Here is a 26,033-nt window from a genome sequence, read left to right as displayed (position 1 = left end):
TTGTAACAGTGTTTTTACAGGTTCTACCTAAGAAGGTCAATTAGATACCTGCAGCTTATTCAGAACTCTGCTGCTCGAGTCCTCACTAAGACCAAGAAAGTGGACCACATCAGTCCAGTGCGGAGGTCTTTACACTGGGTGCCTGTTTATCAGAGAATAGACTTTAAAGTTCTGCTGCTGGTCTATAAAGCTCTGAATTGTTTAAAACCAAAATACATCAGTGACCTCTTGACCCAATATGAACTTACGGGATTCCTCAGGTCACCTCCTAACTGACTGTTTTCAATTCTGACTATGGAGCTGTGCCGTGGCAGCATGACATGGTCAGTCAGTGATGGTATAAAGTAGATAGGAAATCAAAACTAAGGTAGTGTGAATTCAGTAAGATGAATCTTATGTCACATGTCTCCAAAGAGCTGCCTTTGTAACTTTGCACCAGCTTTGGGGTTTCGATCAGTAGTTGGCTGCTGTCCTGTCAAGGGGGGATCATTCCTCCATGCTCCAGCAGTCAGGGTATGTGGTTAGCAGTGTCTTCACTATCACAAATGCTGATGTAGGAAAGCTTAAATTAAAAGGTTAAATTTTGATATAGATAATACAATCATAGATCCAGAAGGCAGATTTATAATAGTTACATTATCTATTAAAAATATTAAGTTATGTATCGCAAATATATATGGTCCAAATGTAGATGATCCCTCCTTCTTTCTTTTAACATTATACTGGACAAACAAAGTACCACAGGAGCTCACCCAGTCTGGAAATCCTCAGAAATTGTAAAACAGTACATGAAGGATTTTGGTCTCTGTGATGCTTGGCGATCTCACCATCCCACACTAAGAGAATACACCTTCTTCTCCTCAGTTCACCATTCCTATTCTAGATTAGCTCATTTCTTAACTAGCAGCTCGCTGATGAATGACATGTCAGAAATCAGGATCCATCCTATTAGCATTAGTGATCACGCACCAGTATCATTCACTCTGAGAAGTAAGAGCAATAAACCAGCAACTAGAAACTGGGGATTTAATACGTCATTTCTTAAAGATCCTGAGTTTATCAGCTACTTTAAAAGAGAATGGTCCTTATATCTAGAAAAAAACGACTTGCCAGAAACTTAAGCAAGTGTTCTTTGGGAAGCAGGAAAAGCAGTAATGAGAGGGAAAATAATTTCCTTTTCTTCTCATAAGAAAAAGAAGGAAACTTTGAGAGTTTCAGAGTTAGAACTCAGAATTAAATCCTTAGAGGACGCTTACCATGTCTCCCCAGAAGAACACATACTAAATGCTATAAGGAAAGCTAAACTTGAATTTAATGAAATAACAGATAAAAAGACACAATTCTTGGTGCAAAGACTTCGCTTGGAGAATTTTGAGCATGGCAACAAACCTGGAAGGTTCCTGGCTAATCAGTTAAAAACAAATAAGGAGAAAACAACCATCTCCTCTGTCAGAGATCCAGAAGGAAACATCAGCCACGACCCTGACAAGATAAATAACACTTTCAAAGAATTCTATAACACATTATATACACTGTTAAAAGTAGTACTGGGGTTAATTAATATCCATTAAAGAACTATAAGTAATTGTTATTCATTAAAAATACATTAAGTCAGTTTGAAATTAATTTATGTTGATTTAAACAATTCATAATGTTTTTTTTAATTAATTTTACACAGTTTTTGGTTGGATAAAAGAAGCAAGAATAAAATGAGTAGAGTTTAATTAAAATGCATTAGAACCACTACAGAGGCAGAAAATTGATAGTTTTACTCATTTAGGAATATTTTGTTTTAACCACGGAGCACTTCCGCCCACAGTCCTTTGCGCCAAATGGTGGAAGCGGGTCACAGGTCCTACCGCGCTTCACCAACGTCGGTCCTTCATTTCACACAGGTAAGAGCTTTGAAATGCATTTTTAAAATATATACAGAAGTAGCGATAGCAAGATTGTTGATAGATTCAAGCAGTATTAAAGCTGAATCAAAGCTTTTTTTTTTCTTTCAACCGTTCTCTGAGCCGTGATAAGGCAGTTTAGCGCTTCGCTTTACAGGTTTACACTTTCTCTTTTTGGAAGCAACTTTCTACAGATGATGAACGTTACATCGTATGAAATGACAAGAAACTAGCTAAAATTCCAATCTTCCTAGTGTATTCTGTTCTCCTTCCCTCGCTAACAAGTTCTTTGAAAGACCGCACAGGGCTCGACCGTTGGAGCTTTTTTGTTTAGTGTTGAGTGATAACAACTGTTTAGTCTGTGTAAAGTACAGTGCTTCTCTCCACTCTCTCTCTCCAATGAAAATTCGAAATGCCAGTTTGTACAGCTTGAAAACTTGCTTTATATATAAAAAAAAAAGAACGTGGGTGGATTATCCTGGAGTGATTGAGAGAACATGGGCATGAAAAGGTCAGTCTTCGGCTGTATGCAGGTAGACATAGGCTATGCTGTTATGAAAATCTATACAAATGATTTCAAAGAATATTTCCACATCATCTGATCCAGAGTGTCTGGAAACTAAAAATAAAACAGCGAAAAATCCTGTGCTTTCAAAATCACGCTTGTGGCCGAAATACATGGTAGAAATGATTGCATTTAATCTGTTCTTATTAAATATCAAAACTATGTTAAACAAAGATTTTCTTAGTTTTAGAAAAATCCCTGCAATGTAAATTTATCTGATTGTTAGTCCTCAGACTCTGCTAATATGCACTTTTATTCTTACTAAGAAACAGACAGACCTCTTCTGTTTGTAATGGTTTGTTATTGTTTGGAAAATAAGGTTGAAACGGTTTTACATTTGATACAGGAATGTGTGGTTTGGGAGCTTAATACAATTTCTACAGTACTCTTTTTGCAACTTGTAGATGTCTCCATTGTCATTCACTTATTAGCGATAGTTTGTAGGCTACAAACCTTTTAAGAAAATAAATAAATAAATGGAATTAAAGAAATGAAATGTTGCTGTTTGTGAACTTTAAGTGTAATAATATTAGATTATTAAATATTAAAATTTTGGTGTTCAAATTCTGATTTTAGATGTTGTTCTGTAAAACAATAATCTATTCAAATGAATTAAAATTGATGTTGCTTTCTTTCCAGTTGCAGGAAGAGTCCTTTGCAAAAATTCATCAGAAAGGTATGTAGAACATGTAACACAAAATAAGGTGGGATAACATGCTTCAAAATGCAACTTCTTCATATGATAAAACTGGTTAGTTGTCATATTCTAGCAGCAGAAATTAATTAAAGCAAACAGCTGTTCTATTGTTGATTCAGAAATATTTTTCTTATGTAAATATAATCATATTGAGTATTGTTATCAGGTTGTCCCTGCTTAATCAGACTTAAATAACTGGACAGAAAATATTTTTTTTAAAGATGTACTCTATCAATATCAAAAGATCCCCTTCCTCTTAAAATAGCCATGACAAACAGTGTCATTGGCCATTCTTAGACCTGTCTTTTTTTCTTTCCCAAATTACTATAGGACTTGGCTAATGGGATGGCAGTGTAAGATCTGCAAGTCTTTGTCTGCTACAAAAGGGAAACTCTTGAAGCATTACAGACAACAACACGCAACATTTGGCCGTGGACAGCTCCAACCATGTCTGTATGACAGTTGCCCTTGCACATTCAAAACACAAGGAGCCCTTCGAACACACTTGTCCAGATATCATGCACCTGAAGACCCTTCAAGCCCGGGACTCATCACTTCATTTAAGTGCTTAGTTTGTGGTGCTTTTTTCTCGACCCAGAAGGATTATTTCCAGCACATTGGAATTCACCTGAAAAACCATGAAACTGTATTTTGCGTATTTGAAGGGTGTGACTTTAGGACAAATATATACAATACCTTTCTAAAACACAAAAGCAGAAGACACAAATCCTGTTCTTTGACTGACTTTAAGCAAGATGTGTTTGAAAGTCACCATGCTCATGTTGCCAGCCATTTGGATGAGCTAGAGGCCAGTGATGATGATGGCATAGATTTAGATTTAGATCCAGATCGTGCATCCTCTACAGTTGTTAATGACATTGGCTTACTTCTATTGAATTTAGAGAGCATTTATAATGCTTCCGTAAGGTGCATTAATGCTTTGGTTGAAGATCTCCATTATATTTCTTCGTCATCATCTGTGGCAGTGATTAGAAATATAATTGATTCATCACTGAAATCCAACAAATGCACCGTTGACCAAGCCATCATAGCTGAATTGGCACAACAGTTGTGCAGATCTCATCCTATTACAACAGCTCTTGGAGCAGGTGGTCCACTTGGTTCAGCTTTTAAGAGAAGAAAGTATTTTAAGGAACATTTCTGTTTTGTAGATCCCGTTGAATATATTCTTGATGCTAAACAGAAGAAGAGCTTTCAATACGTGCCAATTCTCAAGACTTTACAGGAAGTATTAAAGAACAAAGACATCGCTTTGGAGGCTTTGTCAAAGCATTCAAACAGTACTGGGGATTTTAAGTCAATTTTTGATGGTACATGTTTTAAGGAAAACAATTTTTATGCTGGAGAAGAAACAAGACTTTCCATAATCCTGTATGTTGATGACTTCGAAGTGTGCAATCCATTAGGGACCTCTAGAAAAAAACACAAAATTACTGCAATATATTGGATTTTGGCAAATGTACCATCAAAGTTCCAATCTGCATTAACATCAATACATTTAGCTGTACTTTGCAAAGCTGTTGATGTTAAACAGTTTGAATACAAAGCAGTCTTGGAACCACTCTTGAAAGATCTAATCACCCTTGAACAGGAAGGGGTTTTTATTTCCAGTTTTCAAAAATATATTAAAGGGACCATACTCTGCGTCATAGCTGACAATCTTGGTGCTCATTCCATTAGTGGACTAGTTGAAAGTTTTAGTGGGCCTTATTTTTGTAGATTTTGTCTTGGAAATTCTTCAGAGTACCAGGCTTATGAAGTATGCTCTGGGTTGTTTCCACTAAGGAAAAAAGAGGACTACACATTGCACGTACAAACTGTCAAAGAAAATCCAAGTCTTGTCCCCTATTTTGGTGTAAAGCGGTCATGTCCTTTGACTGATCAATTGAGTTACTTTCACTTTGTCTCTGGTTACCCACCAGACATCCTTCATGACCTTTTTGAAGGGATAATTCCTAAAGAGCTTGCATTGTGTCTTCAGGTTTTCATCAAGAAAAAATACTTTAATTTGGCAATACTTAATAACTTGATCACACAGTTTCCATATAAAGGCTCAGACAAAGTTAACAGTCCTCAAGCAATCCCACAAAACTTTGCTGGCCGTAAAACTGTAGGTGGAAATGCACACGAAAACTGGGCCTTGATACGGTTGTTGCCTCTCATTGTTGGTCACTGTGTACCTGAAGAAGATCCTGCCTGGCAGCTGCTTCTTACTTTAAAAGACATTGCTGAGTTAGTGGCTGCCCCTATTCACACCACAGAAAGTATTGCCTTCCTTGGCTTTAAAATATCTGAACATCGTGTCAGATTCTTGGAAGTTTTTCCTAATGAGAGGCTGACACCCAAACATCATTTTTTGGAGCATTACCCTGCACTGATTGAAAAATATGGGCCGTTGGTTGGTGTCTGGACAATGCGTTTCGAAGCTAAACACAGATTTTTCAAGCAAGTTGTGAGGCACACTAATAATTTCAGAAATGTGTTGCTGACCCTTTCAACAAGACATCAAATGATGATGTCATACCACATGCAATCAGATGTGGGGAAACCAGCCCTGACTGTCACAAAAATATCAACAATGCCTGTAGATCTGCTGCATTTAGACATAAAAAACAGTTTAAGAGAACGTTCACCATCTCTGTCAAGTGTGCAACTTGCCAACACTGTCACCTACAATGGCACAAAATATACCAATGGGATGATAGTATCTTACGGATCCACCTGTGGACTGCCAGACTTTGCTGAGATTACGCAGATAGTCATTTTGGACAGCTATGTTCTATTCATTGTAAAGCTACTTGCTGCCTGGTATGAAGAGCATCTGAGATCTTATAAACTGGAGGACACTGGCAAGATGACTCTTTTGGAGCAGCAGAAACTTGGTGATGTGTACCCCTTGGTTGCCTACAATGTGGGAGGAAAACGTATGGTTACACTGAAACGTCACATTTGTTGTGAATTTTAGGTAACCAAAATGAATTAACCCTTCATGTTGATTATACTGTCCATATTTATGCTGCAGCCTATATTGCAAAGAAGTGTTTTTTTTTTTTTTTTTTTTACCTGACATCACTTTAGTGCAAATGTAAATAAGTTACTGTTAATGTTTTCCATTGTCTTTATGTCAATATCAGGGAGTAACCATTAAGGAACTGTTATCAAAAGGTGAAATACAAATTACAATAACAAAGTAAAGTTCTAATTTGAGTGAATTAAAAAGTAAATGACAATACTTAACTACTAAAGTATTAAAGTAAAATACTAAACTACCCATTTGTTTTCTTCCAGGCTGCCAGAAATGGAAGCGAAGCTTCGTGTAATAATTGATGACCGGATTGAGAAGCTGGTTCTACCATCAGGGATCCCCCAAACAGTGCAGGAGCTGCAAAGTGTTGTGAAGGATACCTTTGGTATTGCAGATGACTTCAGTCTTCAGTATATGGACTCAGAATTTGAAGACTACTTTACTCTTAATAGAAGTGACCAAATCAAACACAAAGACACCATAAAGGTTGTTCCCGCTGCTCCAGTTGTTCTTGACTTGGTTCCACTTGAAAGTTTTGCAGCCCCTCTGTACAGCACTCAACTGACTGTGACTCTGCATCATATGCAGAGTCGATTGCTTCAAATGCAGAGTCTAGTGGAACATCATCTTCACAGGACACCATTATTCTGAGTCCGCCGAGCACCACTGGACGATGTCAACCCTGGCCAAAGCTGTTCCCTATTCCAGTGTTTGCTTATGAAACTGAGATGTACCTTGAAAGAGCCACTGAGAACTTCAAGAAGAATGGAACATTTATGACTACCTCAAAGGTCAAGGCAGACATACTGGAGAAGTTGGCAGAAACTATTTTTACATACACAGCTTATCCATCAGGTGGACAGATAAGTGATGTTGCTGAGGCACTTGTCAAAAAATATCCATGTCTCAAAGAATCTGGTTCTTTTTCTGGTTACTATGGCTGGCAACAAAGCTTAAAGTACAAGATGGCAAATTATCGCACCAAACTGCGAGGCTTTGGTGTACCTGAGGTCCTGTGCAATGCAGTTAAACACAAGAGCCCTGCTGACCAGAAATCTGCCAAGAATGTTAAGAAGCCCAGAAAGGCAGAGGTAAATTATCTCCCTCCATACCCACCAGGAGAGGATAAGGACAGTCAGGAAGAAGAGAGGATTCAGTTGCTCACTGAAGTGAAGAAAAAAGACAATGAGAAGTTGATCAAAGAAAAAATGGCTAAAACATTTGCACACAGACGTCATGAAATCGTCAGCCTGTCACCCAGCATTGAGGACATCAAAGCTAGATGGCCTGCTCTGTTTCAGGCCTCTCATGTAATAATTTTGCATTAATAACTCTTTAAAAAATTTAATTCTCTTTACATTTTGACTGATCTTGTTTTCTATTCTTATAGTAAGTGAAGCTTTAAAGTTCTTTCTCTGTATTCTTTTTTTTGTCACCATTTCTTTTAGCTGCAGGATGAATTCCTAAGGATTACCACAATACACCTGGAACCAAAATTCATGGCCAAGCTGGATGAGTATTCTCCGAAGTTGTTGGCTGTCTTCAATTCCAAGGGAGGAGCCATGGGATTGAAATTGCAGGGCATCTTGCTTAAGGTATTTATCAGTGACTAATTATTTGTATAAGATTTAATTGAAGTAGTTTTGATATTAAATTATTGGGATATTAATTATTTCAGATGCTTAACTACCTACCAGCATATAAATCTAATTAATTTGATCTCCCAATTCACAAATTGTATGCTATATATTGCAATTCATGAAGATGGTTAGATAATAACTAGAAAAATGTTTGTCGCAGAGCCACTTCAATTCAGCAGTACCTGATCATTTCAGCTTCATGCTATAATGGCAAGGCTCGTTGATGTTTTAAAAAAGTTGCATTTATTCCACAAATCGTCACATTATGCGACTAAATAGTCAGTTGAGAGCTTCAGGTGTGAGAATGTGTTCACGTTAGTCGCTTCTGACCCAGCTCAAGATCAACTTCTGAATTAAGAGTTTGAAGCTGTAAATTGAATAGATTAATATATTGTGCCATTGTAAAACTGATACTGTTAAAAAACTTGCAGCAAGTCTGAATTATGTGACCAGTGGTACTGAATACCACACTGTTGTTGAAACTACTCAGTTTGTGAGCATGGCTGGGACATTGAACGTCTCATGTGGGTTGCACATTTAAACAGGATTCTGGACTGCATTCCACCATTTTTATTTGAGGATGGTGGATGATTTTGTCTAGAAAGACATAGAAAAGGTAAATATAACAGATAACATGAAATGCTTACATCAAATGGAACAATAAATGAATACATAACTTACATTAATAATGCATCCATTCCACTAGGTTACACATCCCATGGTAATATGCAGATTAACTTAATATATAAACACAGTGAGCATCATCATGACATACTGGAAGAAATGATTAAGATTAAAGAGTCCATTTCACAACTCACAGGTTTCCTTTGTTCCACTGGTTTGGAGGGAAAAGAGGCTGAATAGGCTGGAAGGGTTGGGTTATATAACTTCCTTTGCACGTCAATGAAGCAACAGGTGATAGTGATCACAGTAATGCCAGATAAGATGGTGAAGAACCATAGCTTTAACAGTTGTCTTGATTCAAACATTTGACTGACTTGAAACTTTCTTTAAAATGGGAACAATATAAGATAAATAGATTAATAAATAAAAAAAAGGAGACGACATTGGAAAATTTTAGTCGAAATATTTGGATAAGTGATCTTGATCAGTAATGATTTATAGTATGTATTTTTTACTTAATAAAAAATAGACTATTGGTGTAAAATACTAGAAGATGGTGATTATTTTTGTCTTATCAGGCACAAAGCAATCCAAGCATCAATACTACCAGAGATCTTGTAATTCAGTGCCTGATGGTGTACCTCGGGGAACATACCGATCAACTCTTCAAGGAGTATAATGTAAGTTTTTTTTTTTTTTTTTTTTTTTATGTAAATTTAAGTGATTAAAACAGAAAAGTGTTACCTATTCTTCCATGCCCTAGCAATGTGTGACACCGCAGATTTTCTTTCTGATTTGATACCATGTAGTATTCAAGCCAGTATCGGCTATACTGATCTGATACCCCTGCTTCATCCAAAAACTTTTATGTGTAAAATCCCTCCCAAAGCAGGCTCCACTAAGGAGAAAGGAGTTAATATTTTTATTTTTATACATAACTTTGTGACTGAAACTGAAATTGCCAATTAGATACACAGATAAATATATAAATGCCAGAATAACTGCATTTGTCAACAACTACATAATAATATTACTAATACACTACTAATATTCATTTAGTATCAGTCTAAATGCATGGAAATGGCTTTGAGCTGATCTAAGGGACACATCACTCCATGCTGCCATATGACTAAAACCTTTGTGGTTCTAAAGCTGAGGTGACATGTGCCATTTCTTTTTTCTTCTTTTTTTTGCTTAGCTTTCCTTTTACTTTAAAAGGTCAGTAGGATTTTGGTAGATAACTCTTGGAAAGTTTCCTTTCGCATAACAGTGAAATACCCAATGTCTTTGTTGTTTTTAGGATGTTGATGGAGACAGTGTTTCACAAGACCTCAGTGAGCAACAAATGAAAATCTACAAAATCAAGACCACACTGTCAGAGGACTGGGATGATGTTGGTATCGTGGTTGAGGGGGTGAGAGTTTTGGCTGACCTGGGCAATGTTCCAAGGGCCTGTGTCATGCTTATTGGGTTGGCATACGCAGTGGATCTTGCTTATCCTAAAGAGCTAAGGTACACCTTAGAAGTATTCCAGAAACTCTTCCTGGAACTGGACTCTACAAGGCTGTCACCAAAAGTGAACAGCCTCAAGAACAAGTTGCTTGCTTAAATATGAACTCTTACAGAGCGAAAGGGATGCGAGTTCACTTTGAGTAATATGTGATATTCTTTCAAGTTATGCACTTGCCAAGATAGACCCAAGATGGTCCCTGGTGTTTGACAGGTTGTATTTGTTATCTTCTTTTGTATTTACTGTCTATTTTATTGGAACATTAACTGAGTTGGCCTTTTCAAAACTAAGATGGATGACACATATTGTCAAGCTTAGTTTCTCATGCACCTTCTTCAGACTTTAAGTTATTTTTTTTTCTTTTACTATTACATGTTCAGTAATATTTTCACTGATGGTGTATTGTAACACTTTTATTTACCGGTACTTAAATTTGCAGTTTTACAGACAGTTACAGTGAGAAAAAACAAAACAAAAATGTCTGTAGTCCAAGCACTGTCAGGTTCAAATTTAGTTTGTAATGTGTTATTGAGCCCAAGTTGTACATTCTGATTTTATAATGGCAGAAATGCATTTATACTTAAATTTCTTCATGTATTCAAGTGAGGTGCTAAACATGTAACCTGAATGAAGGACTTTTGGGCTTGGTATTAGCACTGGCAACTGTTCATTTTGTTTTAATACACTGTTCGTCAGGAATACAAATTCTTATGTAAATCTGGGTAACTGAATTAGAAAGTGCATGGAGTTCTTCTTGTGACTGACTTGGTAAGTAGTAGAGGGCAGGGAAATGGATTCAGTTGACCATATCCCAGGATCCTAGTTAATGATCAAGTAAGAGTTCATAACTGATCTATGTGTAGGGAAAACTTGCTCGATGATGTGCACTTTTTTTTTTTTTTTTTTTTTTTGGGGGGGGGGGGGGGGATTGCTGTACTATACATTTTGCCCAGAGGATGTTGGACAGTTACATTTTGAAATGTTGTGAACATAATAAATGTTTACCTTGTGAAACAAACTGGAACTATTAAGATATGTTGAGTAAATTATTCTTAAAAGAATTATGGCGACAAAGTGACACTTATTATTATTAAATAGATCTCAAATTCCACAGAAGTAATTATTTCTTAAATTTACACATTTCTTAAGGGCAAATTGATACAAAAGACAATAATTTAAATGAGTTCAATTAAGCAAAACAAAGCTAAATTCTAAGTTGATCTAATTATTTTTTTTAGTTAAATCAACTAATATTTATCTTGGTTCCTTGTTAGCATTAGTAATTTTATTCAGAAAACTAGTAAATTTAAGGCATTTATTTCTACAAAATCTGTAATTATTTGTGACATTTCTTCAGAAATTGAGTAGATGCAACTTAATTTTTTCAAACAAATTGAATTATAGCAAATTAATATCTTCTTGATATTTGGTTAATTTTAATCAATTTGTCCATGCAACTTTCAACACATTTCTGCCATGGTGTTGTTAAATTTAACACATTTACATTGGCCTGTTAAATAATATTGACTTATTTTTTTCATTTAAATGTGGTTAATTATTTCAATACATTCTAATCAAAATGAAGGAAATTAAAATAGCTCAATTATATCAAGTGTCACTTTGTTGCCATAATTTTATTGAGTAACATCAGTTCACATTTTTCACAGTGTACATCACAACTAACTACAACAGATGACAATATTGATAAATTTCTTAGTAACATCAATCTTCCAAAATTAAAACATGAAGATAAAATGGTCTTGGATTCCCCCCTTTCAGTCGGCGAACTCCAAGAAGCTCTCCAGCATATGCCCAACAATAAAGCTCCAGGTCCAGATGGTTACCCAGCAGAATTCTACAAAGAATTCTGGACAATGCTGGCACCCACTTTCTACAATATGATATTAGAAATAAAGGAAAAACAAAAAATACCTTCAAATATGAACCTAGCCAATATTACTCTACTATTAAAACCAGGTAAAGACCCGACACTTCCATCCAGTTACCGTCCAATTTCATTAATAAATGTAGATTTCAAAGTAATTAGCAAAGCTTTGGCCAGAAGAATAGAAAAAATAACCCCTCTAATAATACATCCTGACCAAACAGGCTTTATTAAAAGTAGACATTCCTCTACTAACATGCATAGATTAATTAACATCATAGATTAGTCTACTCTACATAATCTGGAATCCACAGTAATTTCTTTAGACGCAGAAAAAGCATTTGACCGAGTAAACTGGAAATTTTTATTTGCAATGTTAAACAAATTTGGGTTTGGGTCATCTTTCATAGATTGGATAAAAATATTATATAACAACCCAAATGCATGTGTGAAGACCAATGATCAAACCTCTCCAAGCTTCTGTTTGCAGAGAGGCACCAGGCAGGGCTGCCCGCTTTCTCCATCACTCTTTGCTATTTTTATTGAACCCCTAGCTGCTGCCATGAGACAAAATAAAGAGATTAAAGGAATCCATGCCAAAAAAATAGGACACAAGATAAGTCTTTATGCTGATGACGTATTACTTTTTCTCCAGAACTCACCGACGTCTCTCCCCCAGACAATCACACTTATTAACACATTCTCATCAATATCTGACTACTCTATTAGCTGGTCTAAGACTATTATTATGCCCATCAACTGTGACCTACAAAACATACCCAATACTACAATACAGTCTGGAAACATTAGATATCTAGGCATAAACATTTCCCCCAGGTTATCAGAACTAACAAAGCTAAATTATGTCCAGCTACTTAAAGCAATAGAGGATGATCTCTCACGGTGGAGGCGCTTACCCATATCACTCATGGGGAGGGTTGCCACAGTTAAAATGATGGTTCTATCTAAAGCAAACTACCTGTTTTTAATGATACCCACTAAACCATCCTCCAGTTGGTTTAAGTCACTGGACTCACATATATCTAAATTTTTATGGAAAAACAAGCCATCACGTATCAGTCTAAAGACTTTATAACAGACTAAAGATAGAGGCGGATTGGAGCTACCCAACTTTAATCATGTTTTCTTAGCTAACAAGCTGCAGTATATCTCCAAATGGCTTAAACCTAGCAGTCTGGATGAAACATGGTTAGATGTAGAGCAAGCATTGTGTGAGGATGTGTTTATCTCTGACCTGCCATTCATCAGCTCAACCATCAAAACACATAAGTGTTTTAAAAGCATCAATATCAGTTCCTCCTTAGTGGCTTGGTGGGATTTTCTAAAAATAACCAAATCCTCACTTTTTCCATGTAGGTTTACACCCCTCTGGAACAACCCTGACATCCTGCAAAACAAAAAGCTTATCAATTTTACTCAATGGAAAAATAAAGGAATAAAACAGTTAGAACATATAATAGAAAATGGAAACTTCTTATCATTTAATATTCTCACTTCACAATATGGAATCAGTAGCAAAACATTTTTAGAATATCACCAGCTTAAATCTATTATATGTAAAAAATATACCATTAATCAATTAAACTTACAGCTACCTATTAGGGTGGCAGAATTCATGAATCTCAATGCCCCAAAGCTATTATCAAAAACATATAGACTATTATCTAAACTAGAAGACTCAATCTGTCTTCCGACTTCAAAATGGGAGGGTGACTTATCCAGTAACTTTAATAAAGATAAATGGTCACAAATATGTTTAAACACCTTTAAAATGACTAAAAATTCAAATATGCAACTAATACAATTCAAAATTCTGGATAGAACTCATTATACAGGACAAAGGATGTTCAGGATGGGTCTGTCACAATCAAACATCTGCACACACTGCAATGAAAACACACCAGACAACTACCTCCATGCCTTGTGGTCCTGCACACCTGTCCGCAGGTTCTAGCTTCAGGTATGTGTGGACATGTCAACATGGTTTAAATGTAATATTCCTACAATCCCCGCACTATGTCTACTAGGTGACTTGGGTGACATTAATATGGCTGTTTTGGGGAGAGCTAATATTGCTCTCAACCAAACTTTGCAAGCATCTAGCCTCTGATTGGCCATAGTGGCTGTCAATCTAACTGAGAAGTCAAGGCGGGCCCAATCCTTCTTTACAATGGCAATTAACTCTGCACACATGATACGCACAGCATTATGCATCTCAAAGAAAACTATCCTTGTGAACTGGAAAAACAAAAATAATCTGTGTATTCAGCAGTTTAGGAATCTCTTAGTTGACCACATCAGTAGTGAGACAATGTCTGCCTCCTCAAAGAACTATTCGGCTGAATCTCATTCCTTCTGGTCCCCTGTGCTTAGTTCCATCACTTAGTGTAGGTGGAGGACTGTGACCTCGTTGCTATGGGGGTTTGAGAAATGGCCGGGAGTGACTGGTGGTTGCGGGTTCTTTGTGGTTGCCCGTGGTGCGGGACCAGGCTGCTCTGCGGTGGGGGTGGCTCTGGGTCTGGCCCCATCGGAGGCTGTGGGGGCCAGCGGTTGGAGTCGCCTCGTGGCGGGGGGTGAGGCCACTGGTGGTGCCTGGGTTGGTGGGCGTCGGTCCTGGGCCGGGTGGCCGGGCTATTCTGGGGCGGGCTGGGCGGGGGTTCTGGGCTCTGGTGCCCGGGAGTGGTCCTCACCCCTCCGGGGTGGTGGGCTCCGTATGTGCCTGGGGTCTGGGCCTGCCCGGATGTGCTGCCATGGTGTGGGTTGGTGCATGCCCTGGTGTCTGGTTGACACCCTGGGACCCAGGGTATGGCCCGGGGGCAGGGGGGGGGGGGGGGGTGTAGGGGTTTGAAGGAGGGCTGAGTGGGATTATAGGGGGAGGTGTTGTGGTGTGAGACAGGGATGCTTGTATGTTGTGTGTGTGTGTGTCTATACTTTGGATGTTTGTGTGGATGGGGGGGTATGTTTGTGTGCGTGCGTATGCATGTGTTAGGATGAGTGGGGGTGTGTCTGGGGAGTGAAAGTGGGAGGGTTGGATGCTGTGCGAGTGTTTATATTTTTTGGGTGGGGCTGAGAGGGCATATATGAGTTAGGATTAGTTAGGAGTTAGGAGTGGGAGTGTGCAAGGAAATAGGTGTGTGCATGTGTTTCTGTGTGTGGTTGGGGAGGGGTTAAGTGCACTTGGGGGGGGGGTCTGCCACTGTCCCCATCCTCTCATTCCCCGTTAGGGGTGTGGGAGGGTGGGTACCTTCTGGGGTGGGTGACGGCTCACTGGCTGCAGTCCCTGAATGGCCCGGTCGTGGGGGGCGGCCTCTCCTGGCCTGTCTTGCCCTGGGGGGCCTCCTGGGGAGCAGGGGTGCCTAATGCCACTAAAGGCTCATCATCCAGAGGGAAGTTTGCTTCCCTCTTGACGTACATCCCCGGACCCCTCTTACTTCCCGCTCTCTCTGTCTCACACACACACACACGTAGGGAGTTGGGAGGCGTGGAGCCATGCGGGGTGGAACGGAGGAGACCATTCAGTGGTCTCCTTGGATGCACCCCGTGGCTACTCGCCTCTCTGTTTTAATTGCACAGAGACACCAAAACACAAGAAACACAACACACAAACAACACCTGGGGGGCATGGCATGCGGTGCATGGCGGGCGGGGCCACTTAGGTGGCCCGGCTCCTGGCTCATTGCAGTCACTGCCCCTCAATTTTAATTACAAACAACACACACTACATAAACAGTCAGGAGTGGGGAGGAAGAGGGTATTGGGGACCTCTCACACCCCTGCTCCCCCTGTGTGTGTCTGGGGGCGGGCGGGGGTGGGGGGTTGTTGCCCCCGGGCCGGGTCCCGGGGTGGCTGCGCTGGTGGGCTGTTGGCTCGGGTCAAGGGGGGGTGCTTGGGGCTCGCTGTCCGCTGGTCCGCCTGGGGTGTCCCCCACGGGGCATGGTGGGTGGGTTGTGTGTGGCGTGACTGTGTGTTGGTGAGTGATTGTGTGTGCGGGAGGGTGTGAGTGTGGGGTTATATGGGGTGCAGACTGAAGTAGGTGGGGAGTGGGGGGAGGGGGCCGATAGCACTCTGGTTCCTGGGGTGTGCGGCTGGAACATCGGGGTGTGTGCTGGCCTACGCCAGGTGGCTCTCTGGGGGGGCCTGGTCCTCCTAGGCATGTTGCGGGCCCTCTGCCTTTGGGGGGTGGGGCGGCCGCCTCTGGGCTCCTGGGGCCCTGGGCCCTTCACTTGGGCTGCCCTGGGTGGCCGGTCCCTGGTGGGGCCTGCTGCTGCTGATCTTGGCCCACTGGGGCCTGTGCCCCGGGACCGTGGGGGGCTCTTGCTGGGGCTCTCCTCTGCCACCCTTCGGGTGGGGCTGGAGTCGTCTTTGTGGTGGGGTGGCTTGGGTTGGTGCTCCGGGTCTGCTGCTGAGGGCCCGGCCCAGGCCCTGGTCTGCCTCTGGCCTCCGTGGAGGCGAGGTCGCATTTGCATGATCTCACTCACCACTCTTCATCACTGATCACTCCTTGTTTCTCATGCTCTGCATGCTGAAACAGTCACTGAGTTGCCTAGTGGGTTTTTAATACTAAGCGATAATTATTAAATGTTTTTTTTTTTTTGTATTTTTCCTGTGAGTTAGTATCTGGTCGCCGTTATGTCTTTTTGATTTGGTTATTATTTAAAAACTCTTAATGACTGGCAGCCCTTTTTTTTCTGTGTGTGTGTTTCTGCTTTTGTAAAAGTTGTAGGAAATTTTCTGGTGTGTTCATGTACAGGTGTAACAGTTTGTTGTCTGGTAATGGTGTGGACTGAAGGGTCGTTTCCTTCTGTCTGGGATCTTTTTGTCTCCTTTCTTCCTTCCCTTTTGCTCTTTTTGCTATTTTCCATCTTTTTCTGTCCCCTCCGGTCAGGTCCAGCAAGATTACATAGATTCCGTGATTCAAAGTAAATAAATAAATAAATGAATCAGATTATCAAGAGGAGCCTTACCCATAGGCCTTCGCCTAACCAGATTATTATTTTGCTTGCTATGATGCTGGACAGGACAAGTTAAAAAAAAAAAAAGGGGGGGGGGGGAACATTCCGAAATGCTCCACCAGTCAGGGCATGTGGTTAGCAGTGTCTTCACTATCACAAATGCTGATGTAGGAAAACTTGTTGTTTTCCACCATATAGTTATGTAGACAACAGGAAGCCAAAATGACTTGTTGCACTTTATCAGGCCTGAGATTGATTGTTGTCAAAAACACCCTGAACCTGTTGGAGAGAATGCCAAATACATTCTCGACCACCCGTCTAGCCCGGGATATCCGATAATTAAAAATTTGTTTCGGCTGGTCCAGGTTTCTGTGTGGGTACGGTTTCATCAGTGTTAGTGACAGTGGGAATGCGTTATTACCAACTATGTGGTAGTTAATTTTGCTGGTGGATATTCCATTTCCATTTTCTACTGTATGCATGGGTGAGTAAATTTATACCAGGAAAGATTCCAGATCTATTAGACCAGGCAGGATTTGAGATCTACTGCACAAGGCAGGATCCCAGATGCAGTACAAAGAGATCCCTGAAACAATTCAGCGCCACACAACAGGGTGCAAGATATTGACTAGAAAACAGTACATTGAGCATTATAACCAAGTAGCCATCATAGTGTACAGAAACATCTGTGAATGATATGGATTGGAGACTGCTCAGTCACAATGGGAAACACCTCCTAAGGTGGTGGAAAATGAAATGACTAAGATCCTGTTTCAGATACAGGCCGACAAAATGTTGGCGGCCAACCGAACATTGTAATCGTGGATAAGGGGCAAAGGAAAGCCATAGTGATGGATGTAGCCATCCCAACGATGGAAATATCAGGAAAAGGGAACAGGTGGTACTAGAGAAATACCAAGGACCCAAGGATAAAGCCTGGAAGGTGAAGGCAACAGTGGTACCAGTGGTCATTGGAGCACTGGGGGCCGTGCCCCTCATACTGGACAAGTGGGCTCCAACAGATACCTGGAGAAACATCAGACATCTCCATCCAGAAGAGATCAGTTCTAAGACCAGCTAAGATACTGAATAGGACACTGAAGCACCCAGGTCAACTTTGTTCTCATCCACAATAAAACCATAATTTTCATATTTTGTTCCACGTGTTTTAATCAGAAGTAAGTCAGCAGTCAGCAGAGCAGCCTCTCTCTAAGTCCATCAGGCTGAATGAAGGAGGATTGATGCCTTTAAAAAGATACAAACTCCCCTGAAAACATAATTGGTGGATCTTTGTAGAAACCTGGACATTTGTCATTTGTCACAAATGTGACAGAGTCATGAAGTCATAAACCTGGAACAAAGCCAATAATATGAGACAGGTCCAGTTTGTCTGAGCATCTGATGAAATTCAGCTTTAGTTTCAGTTCTCTGAGAGTTTCTGTGATATGTGTTGTTTTCTGCAGCCTGTCAGGATGTCTGATCACAGAGGAAGGCTGTGCTTCTCTGGCCTTAGCTCTGACCTCCAACCCCTCCCATCTGAGAGAGCTGGACCTGAGATACAACCATCCAGGAGACTCAGGAGTGAAGCTGCTGATGGCTGCACTGAAGGATCCACACAGACTCAGGTATGGAGAGGCTGCTGCAGCCACACAATGTCTGATAGAGGAGGAAGATCTGCAGACATTTTCTCTGTCCTTCACTCAGTCCTGCTTCATGCTGGATATGAGTGTTTTATGAACCATCACACAAGTAGGAACTGAAGGTTGCCTTACTACTGTTTCCTATGCTACAATATGTTTCACTATGTTTATGTTGCTGCCTGTATCAATGATATTATTATTATTATTATTATTATTATTATTATCAATGCTACAACAATGTGAACAATAATCACAGGTTCTTGATTCCTGTAGCAGGTAGACTAGAAACCAGTACAGCTGACATTATACCTGGACAATTACTGATGAGTCTGTTCTGATCAATCTTTTTTATCCAAATTCAGTTCAGCTCTATTGGAAGTGATATGTGAGGGATGAGGTGGAGTCTTCATTGATGGCGATTTGTCTCCCTCTGCTGGTGAAAATGTACACAGGATTTGTACCGGCCTTCTAACGTATAAGCCTTCAAATATGCAGAGGGCAAGGTTCATGGATCAGTTTTTCAAATACAGAGTCTTGTAGAGTGTTCAAACTGACATGTTATTCTTCAGATAAAGACCTTTCCAATGATGTTTTTGATTTATTGAAATTTTCTCACAGATCTTCAGAGCCTTAGTTTAAGAGACCACATGCAAGACCTGTATATATATATATATATATATATATATACAGTGATTATTCCTGAGGAGCTGAGAGATTGCACCTGTGGGCTGAAATGTTTGTGACAGAGGAAGTTATTGAAGGAATATGTGAGCAGAGCTTGTTGGAAGTCACAGGGATACAACCCAGCCAAGTCAGAAAGACACACTCGTGTATGGGGGTGGGTGCGGTTTGCATGCTGCTTAGGGCTGTTGGTGGTGAAGATAGCCAGGAGGAGTAGGGAAAGGCTCCTGTGCAGGCAGGGTAGAGTGACAGCTAGTGGGAATCCTAGGAATGCAGGAATCCACTTTCCAGTTGTAGAGGAGGTTCTCCTGCAGCTTGTGGAGATCCTCTCTGCGCAGGACCAGCAGCAGGCCCCTAAAACCAGGTACACACATAACGATTTTTTAAATATTAAGAGACTTTTTGATCTGGTTGAGACCTCACACGTGACGATAAAAAAATTAAGGTTTGATCGTACTGTGTGTGGTGTCGGTATAACTGAATTGTATTTTTTATGTAGGTGTCACAATGTTCTGTGTGCCAGACAGCTCAGCACCCTATTAAACAGGTGGTTTAGTACACTCCAAGGTATTATTATTCGTTGTCATCATTTAAAACATGCAAAACTAAGTGATTTTAGAAGAAATTTAAGATGCTCAGTGCTGACTTAAATATTTGCTTTCGGCTTTTTGTCTTCAGGTTATAGAACCATTTGAGCTGGTAGGAATGGATTTAATTGGAAAGCTGAAAACAACCACCAGTGGCAACCAATATATCTGTGTGATGATAGACTATTTCACAAAGTGGCCACAAGCCTACCCAATTAAATCCAAACGGGCTGATGAGGTCATTGAGCAGATACTTAATTTTGTGTATCAGTTTGAGGCACCGAAGAGAATCCTCACCGACCAAGGCAGCGAATTTGTTAATGAGGTAATATTGGAATTATTAAATCTTACATGTTGTATTTAAAAATTCATTCAGGGTTTGAACATATTGAAATTTTAATTTTTTTCTATGTTTCTACCAGATAAAGAGGAGCTTTTGTGCCAAACTAGGAGTTCAGAGAAGCCTTTGTGCTCCTTATCATCCCCAGACCAATGGTCTGGTAGAAAGAATGAATGGAACAATTCAAAAGTGAGGACATCACAACTAGGCTTTTCTCTGTCATTCACAATTTCTATTTTTTTTTTTAAATGATATCTACATACTTTACTGTTATTTTTCAGGGCCCTCTGCAAACTGGTTGAACAAAGACCAGAAAGATGGGATGAATATTTGGATCCAGTCATGTTTGCAATGCGAACCAAAAAACAAACAACAACTAAATATTCGCCGTACTTTCTGATGTTTGGCAGGGAAGCACGTTATCCCACCGAAATTCCTGACAGCTATCCGGTTTGTGAACATCCCAAAATATACATTTTTGTGGTTATTGGTCTCAAAATTAAAGTATTCAGACACCATGCAAAAAAATTTGTTTTCTTTACAGTTTTGGTGAAAAGTAGCCAGGGTAAAGACTGACAGCATTTAAACTGTATTTTGTTTTTGTTTTTTTTTTTTTTGGCAGGTGGGCAGTAGTGTGGAGGACGTTGTTGGTGAGGAGACAGTCTCCATGGCCATAAAGCAGCTGGATGACATCAAAAAAGCAGTAATGGAAAATGTGAACAAGGCGCACAGCAAAACAAAACAGAAACTTAGCGACTCCAAAATCAAATTGGACTTCATAGTTGGAGACTATGTTTGTTTTAAAATTTTTATTTTATATTTATTGCATGCTTAAACTTATAACTTATATTGTTTTTATGTCTGCACCAAGTACCGCAGCATTTTCCTAATGATGTGAACCTGTTCACTCATATGGCAATAAAAAACCTTTCTGATTCTGATTCTGATTCTGAGACATAGTGTTGCGCCAAAATGTCAGGAGCCAGCAGCGAAAGGGTGGGAAGCTCGAGCCAAACTATCTTGGGCCCTTCAAAATAACTGGTCTTGACGGAAAAAGTGCAGAGCTTCTTGGAGATCAGGGTGCTGTTTTTAAAAAGGTGAGCATTGACCACCTAAAACTTTTCAAAGAGGAAAATCCACGTATACCTCACAGAATGACCACCACTAAAGTCTCAGCATCCAGTGCTTCATCCGCTCAAGTCACAGCATCCAGTGCGTCATCTTCTGAGGTTCCAGCATCCAGTGCGCCATCTTCTGAGGTCCCAGCATCCAGTGCGCCATCTGCTGAGGTTCCAGCATCCAGTGCGCCATCTGCTGAAGTCCCAGCATCCAGTGCGTCATCATCTGAGGTCCCAGCATCCAGTGCGCCATCTTCTGAGGTCCCAGCATCCAGTGCGCCATCTGCTGAGGTCCCAGCATCCAGTGCGCCATCTGCTGAGGTCCCAGCATCCAGTGCGCCATCTGCTGAGGTCCCAGCATCCAGTGCGTCATCTGCTGAGGTCCCAGCATCCAGTGCGCCATCTGCTGAGGTCCCAGCATCCAGTGCGCCATCTGCTGAGGTCCCAGCATCCAGTGCGCCATCTTCTGAGGTTCCAGCATCCAGTGCGCCATCTTCTGAGGTCCCAGCATCCAGTGCGCCATCTTCTGAGGTCCCAGCATCCAGTGCGCCATCTTCTGAGGTCCCAGCATCCAGTGCGCCATCTTCTGAGGTTCCAGCATCCAGTGCGCCATCTGCTGAAGTCCCAGCATCCAGTGCGTCATCTGCCGAAGTTGCAGCTGTTGATGCAACAGCACATTTGACCTCAATGGCCACATACACGGAGACTGAGATCTCTAGATGTATGATTACAAATATTTCCTTTGTGCTTTGTAAAATTATCATTTTTGGAACAAGTTTCAGTATTTTATGTTCATACAACTCCTTCAGTTAATGAAAAAATATGTACAGATATCCAGCAATTTCTTTTTAATATTTGTTTACAGTTAGCTACAGAATTTTATTTTTATCTGTGTAATCACTGAATATTGTGTAGGCAAATAAATTAACCCTGCTGTCTTTTTAGATGTTGATGAGGTGTGGTCGGGAAAACTACAAAACTCCCACTTGATCCTCTCAAAGATTGGGGCTTATAAATGATTTACCTGGGACATTTCAAGGCTTGCTCCCAACCAAGAACTGGAGAGTGAGGTAAGTTTTTACTATCGATACCAAGTAAATTCTTTAATTCATACTGATCAACTAATTTTGAGCTACCACTGTGAAAATTGTACATATCTCTCTCTATATTTATGTATGGATTTGTTTTTTAGGTGATCAACGCCTATCTGACATTGCTTGTTAGAAAATTCAACAAACACAATGCTGACCAAGCTGCCTTCATTGACACTTATGAGATGACCCGCATCTGGACAAACAAAACTTCCAGACTCAAGGTGTTTAAAGAAATATATCTTTTTTATTAGATGTTATAAAATGATATAAATAACAATCAAGGCAAAGCAGTTTCTAACATATGATTGCAATTGTGATGTTCTTTTTTTAATTTCAACATTATTTTTCCTTTATTTTTAGATTGACCCATCGAAGCACAAGATAATAATGGGCATTTTTAATGAACATCACCACTGGATGTTAACGGTAAAAAACTGTTGTAACTTGGATTTCTTAGTGAAATTATTCATTAAACATCATGTGTGTTCTCTGCTCTTATAACTTATTAAACAGAAATGACTAAAATACAATGTTTAAATATTCTAACAAAATGTAAAAAAATAAATTAAATTGTAAATGTAGATGATTTGTTTGCAACAGTTTTAATTTCTATGTAGGCATAACAAATGATCAAATTATAGTGAACATATTGAACAGTGTTTCTTTATATGGTAGCAGTTCACTGCACTTGTCATCTCAGGACACTGTAGCGATGATAAGTAATTCAAAACCAATCTGATAAATTTCTGTTACATCTATTTAATTTCTATTCAAGTTCAATTTATTGAAATTGTTGTCCAGTTTGCTCAGTACAATGGTACATGTGTTCCAGATTACTTTGGTAGAAAAGAAATTGTTCAGTGATTTTAAGATTTAAAATTGATTATGTGAAATTTCTTTTTCCAAATTGCAAAGGTCATTCATCCATCAGAAAAAAAATCTCTGTTTCTGGATCCTCTGGGAGAATCACAAGTGAAGACAAAAAGATGTCTAGAAACAACAAGGTAAGAAAACTGCTGACAGCAAACAAATTTATGTACTTTTTGAAGCAGGAAAATTTATATTTCATTGTTTCTGAAAGGGCCTTCATGCGCAAGAGAGGCTGCAATGTGTCTAGGTGGGTATGTGGCACTTTACCACACGGAACCCAGAGAGATGGGGTGTCATGTGGTGTTTTTGTCTTAAAGGTGAGTAATTACTTTTATTGCAAAAATTTAAACCATCACTAGATAAAGTTATTAAGTCCCCTGTTTTTGTCATGGTTGTATGTTTGGTATTTTCACTGTAATCAAACACTTATACTTTTATACCAACTTACTCACCCATCTGTCCTCAGTTTGCTGAGTCTATACTGGAAGGAAATCCCCTTACCTTTGACTCGAACACAAAAGCCATAAACACCATAAGATTCAACATTGCCACCACTCTCCTTCGTGATTCCGGTGTGTTTATTTTGTGGCTTGACTATTTTGTGTTATACTGTCAATAAGTAATGGATTGTTTTAGGCTTTACACAGCAAAAAAATATCCAAGTATGTGTGTGTATATAGATAGATAGATAGAACAAGTTTTACATATGTTGGTCTGCAGATTATGGATTTTTCTCAGCAGTGCCTTCTATTTTCATGTCATGCACTGCAAGTTTGATATTGAGTCACCAATGAGAAATTATTTTATTTTCTTACAGAAACACTCAAGAACCTCTGCCATTACTGTGGCTTTGAGGAAACTGATGATCCACAATGGGTAATGACATTAAATTGGGAATTAGAAATAGATATTGCATCTTAACAGACTGCTGTTATTATTAGACATTTTTCTAACGGGTTGGTGTGTCATTAAAGGTTAAAGAATTTAGCTTTCTAATTGTGTAGTGGAAGTAATCCTCATAGTGAAAGTAAAGAATTATGGGAAGGGAATGTTGACATTTACAAATGTCTTTAAAATTTTCAGATTGCCTGTGACAGCTGTGATAGGTGGTACCACCATGGCTGTGTCAAAAATCCAGCACTGGAGGTGGAGTACATTTGTGCTTTCTGTCTGTAAAAAGCTTTCCACCCCCAAAAAAATGAACATTTATTTTGGAAGTTTTTCTTTTTTCTGAGAATTGCAACTGAGCCTTCCATGATTACCTAGCTTTCTTTAAAATTTTGACTGGATTTCTTTTACTTCTATTTTATTCGTTAATGTAAATTTAACATAAAACCTGTCACCTCCAGATTTGTTTTGGTTCTGTCTGCAATAAAATACTTAAACATTTGGGAACTTAAACATGAAAGACTCTTTAGTATTATTTTCAATGAGACCTGTAATACCTGTCATAACTATTTCTTTTGATTATGTGAGCTGTGCTCATTTTAATTGTACATCTAACAACATTGATGTTGAATCGCAAATTTTAGGAAGATAAAGACTGTGTTGTAGCTAATGTCTGGTACGTTAATAAACCAGGGGATGCATTTCTCTGCAAGCACTGAATCTGCATTGCCAGAATATGCATCCCCCCCCTGGAGCTTAAATACATACAGGTATGGTTGAAATGGTGTTTCCCACATTATAACTAGTCTAATATGCATGATCAGTGTGCGTTTCTTACATGTAACCTACATATGTGAACCCTGCCCCTGCTTAAGAAAGACTGAAAATCTATTTTGTCAGATCAGCCTTTGATGCGTGATAGGGGTGTCAGTTGAGAAAGTTGTGATATTTATAATTGTTAAGTGTACTTTGTTTTTATTCCTGTTTTTATCTCTGTCCAGCACTTCGACTAGAGTTGTATAAGTAAAACCAGATTGATTGAAATACTAGCCATTAAATATTGGGAGCCATATAAACCGTATAAAACCTGTAACCAGTACTTCCACCTTTATTAATTTCCCTTGTTGTTATTTTTGACCAACCAAAACATGTGATAATGAAAGAAAAACCAAAAGAAGAAGAAGAAGAAGAAGAAGAAGAAGAAGAAGAAGAAGAAGAAGAAAAAAAAAACAAAAACATAATGTCTGGATCATTTGAGTGGAAGATTTTGCCGTGTTTTTTTAACCAGTTACGGGCTAAATTTACATAGGTGAACCGCTGCCAAAAACTCCGTGGACAGAAAAACGTTACACTTCTTAAATGAGCTAAAGAAGCAAATAAAGAATGTTTTACCCAGTGGTGTAGCTCTAAATATTACTAAAGTACATCTCTCAAATACATTATTATCTTATAAAAGAACAACAATCAAAGCTACATCAATTCTAGATGTGAAATGTCTCAAACAACGACACGATTTCGCTTGCTTAGTGGTGCGCGTTCACGCGATGGGCATGCAAATCTCGGCAGACATGCAGTTCTCGGCATGACACCTGTACCAAAGCTCAGACCCTGGGAGGGTCTTAAAACCTGGGCATTCTAAGTGTTTTAATCATTGTTTCTTTTTTTTTCTCTCATTTTGTTTGTAGATTTTAGATTGTAGTTGAGCCAGTCCTTTTGACCAAAGAAATCAGAAAGGTTGAACACTGGACCAACTCTCCCTGTAGATTATCTCACCTCCAGCCAAGCTGCACAGAGCCTGCTCTCATTGGCTGGAGAAAGTAAACATATATTTCCTTGTGGGCGTGGATCCGCCCTCCAAAACTTAGACAAGGACTCAGAAGTTTCACACGGACACACGCTCCTTCGCTTCACTTTTTAAAATTCTTTTCTTCATTTCTCTTGTCCTGCCATTCGTCACTCATTTTACACAGAGTTAAAGAA

At 39.5% G+C, this 26,033-nt stretch overlaps 2 protein-coding genes and 1 pseudogene across 2 annotated transcripts in view; all 3 read left to right on the top strand.

The window, feature by feature from the left end:
- The window catches only part of LOC121649630, a 133,868-nt pseudogene that overhangs the window by 68,546 nt on the left and 39,289 nt on the right, over positions 1-26,033 (top strand).
- LOC121649675 (NLR family CARD domain-containing protein 3-like) overlaps positions 1-26,033 on the top strand; it is a 71,560-nt gene that overhangs the window by 37,389 nt on the left and 8,138 nt on the right. The window lies entirely within an intron of this gene.
- LOC121649693 lies at positions 1,838-10,986 on the top strand. The gene is made up of 7 exons (XM_042000701.1): positions 1,838-1,895; positions 3,100-3,136; positions 6,467-6,689; positions 6,813-7,513; positions 7,652-7,798; positions 9,046-9,147; positions 9,768-10,986. Exons 4-7 carry the CDS (start codon positions 6,932-6,934, stop codon positions 10,074-10,076), a joined length of 1,140 nt encoding a protein of 379 aa, XP_041856635.1. The 5' UTR covers positions 1,838-1,895; positions 3,100-3,136; positions 6,467-6,689; positions 6,813-6,931; the 3' UTR covers positions 10,077-10,986.

This window comes from Melanotaenia boesemani, chromosome 2, assembly GCF_017639745.1.
Source record: "Melanotaenia boesemani isolate fMelBoe1 chromosome 2, fMelBoe1.pri, whole genome shotgun sequence".
In the NCBI taxonomy this organism is placed as follows: domain Eukaryota; kingdom Metazoa; phylum Chordata; class Actinopteri; order Atheriniformes; family Melanotaeniidae; genus Melanotaenia; species Melanotaenia boesemani.
This window is presented reverse-complemented; position numbering and strand designations above follow the sequence as displayed.